The sequence below is a fragment of the Aotus nancymaae genome, unplaced genomic scaffold (genome assembly GCF_030222135.1).
Source record: "Aotus nancymaae isolate 86718 unplaced genomic scaffold, 86718_ANA_hifiasm-v0.15.2.pri h1tg000022l_1, whole genome shotgun sequence".
NCBI lineage: Eukaryota > Metazoa > Chordata > Mammalia > Primates > Aotidae > Aotus > Aotus nancymaae.
This window is the reverse complement of record NW_026988435.1, coordinates 34195435-34200694: the sequence shown is the minus strand read 5'-3', so window position 1 is coordinate 34200694 and position 5260 is coordinate 34195435. Positions and strand designations below refer to the sequence as shown.

Below are 5260 nucleotides of genomic sequence, written 5' to 3'. Positions count from 1 at the left end.
GAACACACGGTGAGTCACTGAGGGAGGGTCTGGACATTGAGGTCTGATATCTGGGAATCATGCTATTGCTCACAGCACAGCACCCTCTTGTTTGGGTGTGTCATTAGCTTCCAATTAGATGAATGAAACTTTTGCAAGCGGATTTCTGATGAGTCCTGACATAACACTGTTTGCTTTGTGGACATTTAAAACATAGCTTATTACCTGTAACCCTCAAATATATGGAAATCCATTTTATCCCCTTGACTCCCCCATATAAGCTAGTTTAAAAATGAGTCAGATCTTACAGCTGTTTTGGGACAGAAATATCATTGACCACTTGAAGTGATGTTGAAGTTGCTTATTTTGCCAGAGTCAGGCAGTTTATTCATCCGTGTTCAGGTGGACCAAATGAGCCATCATTCTGGTGTTCAAAATTCATTATATTGCAGTGAGATGAAATAAAAGAGAATGATACCCGTATAGCTTCCCCAAGCATAAAAAGAATAATTAAATATTATGGCACACACTTCACACATCTCTTCATTACCAAACATTGATTAAGTGCCTCCTTCCCCCTAATCTGCCTCCCCCTTATTCCTGACGGAGACAGTGACCTTGAAGAGTCTTTAGTTTGTCTATGATTAAAATGCATTCTATCTCTAAGTATTTCTGTGAAAATAAATATTTTTGGAACACATCGAGCAAATTGGGAGAAAGACACTGTACCCTTTCAAATTAACATTATGATAATTAAAAAAATTAAGCAAGCCTTTTCCACTGGCATATTAATGAGACCCAGGAGTCTCTATTATCCATTGTTATTAAATTAAACATTTTAGGAATAAAGCTCATCCAATTTATTTAGAAAAGGTCTTGGCTACAAATACAGTTGCGCTTAATTAGCTTCTAATTTGCTTTGTCACTTGAACATGAAGGGTGGGTCCCACTGCCCTCTAGCTTTCCCACGGGCATCTTGTTTGAGTCAGCTGATTAATTTGGAGAGCCAGCTCAGACTTTGGATACAAGTCTCTGTGTCCTTTTTCCTGGCAGATGTTGTCCTTGTAATCTTGAAGCATATTCGAAGAGGTAGCTTCCTAATGAGGAGCTCCGTTAGGCATGGTATAGTGACTGATTAAGTTATATTTAAAAGATATTAAGTCCAGTGACAAACCAAACAGGCCATGGGCTTGTACTTGGTACTGGTATGGAGGGAGAGAGTGTGTGATGGTAGGACAGTGGCAACTTTGGTTACTGTCAGATCAATACTCACCATAAGCAAGATGAATGAGGGACAAAGTGTGGGCTGGGATGACCAATAGCTTTGAAGCTGCCAACCAGCCTTCTTAATCAGACTAAGTACAGTACAGAAGACTTGTGATTTAGTTACCAAACTACTAAATTTCTTTATGAGGGTAAAGGCTTCTTAAGAGACAATTAATGTGTAGATTCATAAGATGTTCTAAGGCAAGCTGGTCTGAGCCAAAGAAGCCAGGGAGACCAGGGAGAGAGCCCCACCCACCAGCAAGGATATATAAAAGCTCAGGAGCCTGAAGTGACATTCACAACTCAGGAGGTAACTTCAGCAAGCTACCTGCAGCCCTCTGTCTGACATCATGTCCTTCAACTGCTCCACAAGAAATTGCTCTTCCAGGCCGATCGGAGGACGCTGCGCTGCTCCAATGGCCCCAGTTGCCACGACTTCCATTACTGATGCTGACTGCCTGGGCGGCATCTATTTGCCCAGTTCCTTCCAGACTGGCTCTTGGCTCCTGGACCACTGTCAGGAGACCTGCTGCGGGCCCACTGCTTGCCAGCCAACCTGCTATCAGCGAACTCCATGTGTCTCCAACCCTTGCCAGGTGACCTGCTCTCGGCAAACTACCTGTGTTTCCAACCCCTGTTCAACTAGCTGCAGCCGGCCGCTCACCTTTGTCTCTAGTGGATGTCAGTCCCTGGGAGGCATCTCCAGTGTCTGCCAACCAGTGGGCGGCATCTCTACTGTCTGCCAACCAGTGGGAGGAGTCTCTACTGTCTGCCAGCCAGCCTGTGGGGTCTCCAGGACGTACCAGCAGTCCTGCGTGTCCAGCTGCCGAAGAACCTGCTAAGTGTGTGGGAGCCAGTGAGCGAATCAAGACTCCACGACCTGCCAGCTGTTTCCAGGATCTTCCAGCATGCTGCTTGTCCCTAATAAGCTCTTCATCACTGACTCCTCTTCTGACTGCCTGACTGCTGGCTACTAGCCATGCACACGCTGTCTTTGGCACTCTAAAAGTTTTCTGGCCAGCCCTAAGCTTGTTTTAAGGGTTGCTCACTGGTGCTGTGTATGCCTCTGGATGTGTCCAGAAGCTTTACCACCCATGCCCCAGTCTCTAATGCTTTTAACATGTTTTCACCATGCTGCTGTATCTCCTGGCCTCTGCTTTTGTGTCTCTCAAAAAGGGAGCTTGTCTCACCATGTATTTCTCAATAAACCTGCATTAGTTGGCATTGCAAATGTATGTCTCAGCAGAGTTCTTTTTTAAAAATTTCAACTTTTAATTTAGATTTGAGGGGGTGGGTACACATGCAGGTTTGCTACAAGGGTGTACTGTGTGAAGCTGAGGTTTGGGGTGTGATTGAACCCATTTGTCAAGTACTGAACGTAGCTCCCAATCGGTAGTTTTCCAATCCTTTTCCCTCTTCCTCTGTTTCCACTCTTGCAGTGGCCAGTGTCTGTCATTTTTATCTTTATGTCCATGTGTACTAAATGTTTACCTCCTACTTATTAGTGAGAACAGGTGGTATTTGGTTTCCTCAACAGAGTTCCTTGTTGAGTCTTTGCTAATCAGGGTCTATTTCTTTTTTCTGAGCCTAGAATATGAACTTAGTCATTATGCCCTGTGACCAAGCAAAGGATTATCTTATATTTTACTTGTTCAGAGAGAGTCTTCAGCTGTGTGGTGAAGTAAAGACTATGAGATTTCTCTTCTCTTCTCTTCTTTCTCCCTCTCCTCTCCTCTCCTCTCCTGTCCTCTCCTCTCCTCTCCTCTCCTCTCCTCTTCTTTTTGACAGATGCTTGCTCTGTCGCCCAGGCTGGAGTGCAGTGGCATGATCTTGGCTCACTGCAAACTCTGCCTCCTGGGTTCAAGTGATTTTCCTGCCTTAGTTTCTGGAGTAGCTGGGATTATAGATGTTCACCACTATGCCTGGCTAATTTTTGTATTTTTAGTAGAGCTAGTGTTTCACCATGTTGGCCAGGCTGGTTTTGAACTCCCAACATCAAGTGATTTGCTGCCTCCACCTCCCAAAATGCTGGGATTACAGGCCAGGGCTATGAGATTTCTAGGAGTATCTTGTCTTCTACATTTCCCCCAATTTCTAGGGGCACATGGAATAGCTTTCATGTAGGGAAAAGAAAAATTACCCAGAAAACCAGATAGTCTAGAGAGGTGTGCAGGGAAGGGGGCAGCGGGATCATTGAGAGGTTCTCAGTCTTACTTAGTTAGAGGATCACAGTGGAAACATTTGCAAAAGATTTCATCACGATCAACTGGGATAGAAGGAGAAGGAGGAAGAAAGGGAAGTCATTTTTCAGGCCCTGAAATTCATCACATCAAAAGAGTGGCTCTGGCTCTAGTTTCATACTCTCTTCACTTGTGGCAGCAGATTGGTAGAATCTCCCAATTGGGGATTCCAATTGATTGATCAAGTCAGAGCTCTGAGAAAACTAAAGCTCTGTGTTTTAGTAAATCTTCTTAAAAAGAAGCTTAAAACTCTGTTGGCTTATATTAACGCTTAGCCATACTTCTTGCTTGCTCCCCTCTGGAACTCGTGCACTAAATAAAACAAACCATCTCGATAGGTGGAGGTCAACATGCTAAATCCCTTTGCCTTTTTCTTTTTTTAAAGGAAGTGAAGACTGGCTACCAACTGATTTGCTTTTGCCCTTCTCATCTGTTCTGTCCAGAGAATACATCTCAATTTTCTTTTTAGAGTTGTTCAAGGAGAAGCAAAAGCAGATGATTTTTACAGAAAATGGAGACATATGAGATACACGTGCCGTCAACAATGGGTGTCCTTTTTCGTAACAGAAATGCTGGTGCCTCGTGGAGAATTTGATCTCACTCTGTGTTGTCAGTGCAAAACAGATTTCTTATTTCTCTGATGGTTTTTCAGAGGGAAAATGTATAGATTATTTCCATAGAGATGCAATATTTTAAATTTTTCCTATTGACGACTCTCTTAGGATTAAATTGGATAATGTTAGTTTGTATGGCTCATGGTAATATCTCATTAAACCAAGACGTGGTTTTTAGTCTATATTAGTTTCATGCCCTCTCTTTTTAAAAGAAGCACTCTGGCTTTTGGGAATGCTCTGATTTATTTTCAAATAGAAATCACTAGAGGAACTCTACATTGCCCTTTCAAAGCTGTTATTTACATGATTCTCATTTGTTGTTTATTTTAGTCACTTTACATATGATTTGGAAAATTCCCACTTTTTAAGAAGATGACAGATTACGAATTCTTTTTTAACTTTCGGCTTTCCAGATGTCAATAAAAAATATAAGGACAGAGATGCCTTCTTTATGTTTTTATTTAGATGGTTACTGGGCTGTAATAGATAAGATTTCTATATTAATAATATATAAGAACACAGGTTTTGTGGTCAGATATGAACAAGCTTTTGCTTGGGCTATTTATTGTGACAGTGTGAACATTTAAGACTGTGGTAGCTGTCTTGCAAAGCTATTTTCTTGCCTTCATTTCTGTTTGGGGAATCATCTTTTTTTGCTATTAGAGCTATTCGATTTGTACTTGAACTTTGGAAGTTCCCTCCATTCTTTGCCTTATTACATAATAAATTGTAAAGTTTCAAAATTTGTTTTTGAGAACTGTCTTTTAAAAGACAGGGCAGTGATGATTTCTTTTTCTTCATTTACAGCCTAGAAATGCAATTTGTATCCAGCATCTCATAGCTGCAGGGAAGGAGCATAACTTTTTCTGGTTCTGCCACTTGGGTGCAGGTTTGCTGACATTCCTAAGCCGCAGGTAGATCATCTGTGTGTGAACCAGAGATCCTGGTAGCATCTCACACCTTTGTTTTCAGAAGTAAATTGAGATAATATACATGTAACCCAAGTATCAGCTGAGACATCCTGTCATTTAACATTGAAACACAAATAGCTCTCTTATCTCCTTTTGCTGTTAGGTGGAAGTCGTGGCTATTCCCAACATCTCCAAGGAAACTGAGAATAGAGAGGCTGGGGGAAGATGCCTAAATTTTTCTTATCTTCTT

At 42.0% G+C, this 5260-nt stretch overlaps 1 protein-coding gene across 1 annotated transcript; it reads left to right on the top strand.

The window, feature by feature from the left end:
• Positions 1-1539: 1539 nt before the first annotated feature.
• On the top strand, positions 1540-2476 carry LOC105713697 (keratin-associated protein 11-1). Its single transcript, XM_012447469.2, has one exon. The coding sequence runs from the start codon at positions 1596-1598 to the stop codon at positions 2085-2087; it is 492 nt and encodes a 163-aa protein (XP_012302892.2). The 5' UTR covers positions 1540-1595; the 3' UTR covers positions 2088-2476.
• The last annotated feature ends 2784 nt before the right edge of the window (positions 2477-5260 follow it).

Coding starts and splice junctions, on each gene's coding strand:
- LOC105713697 (XM_012447469.2), top strand. CDS start 1,596: ATGTCCTTCAACTGCTCCACAAGAAATTGCTCTTCCAGGCCGATCGGA.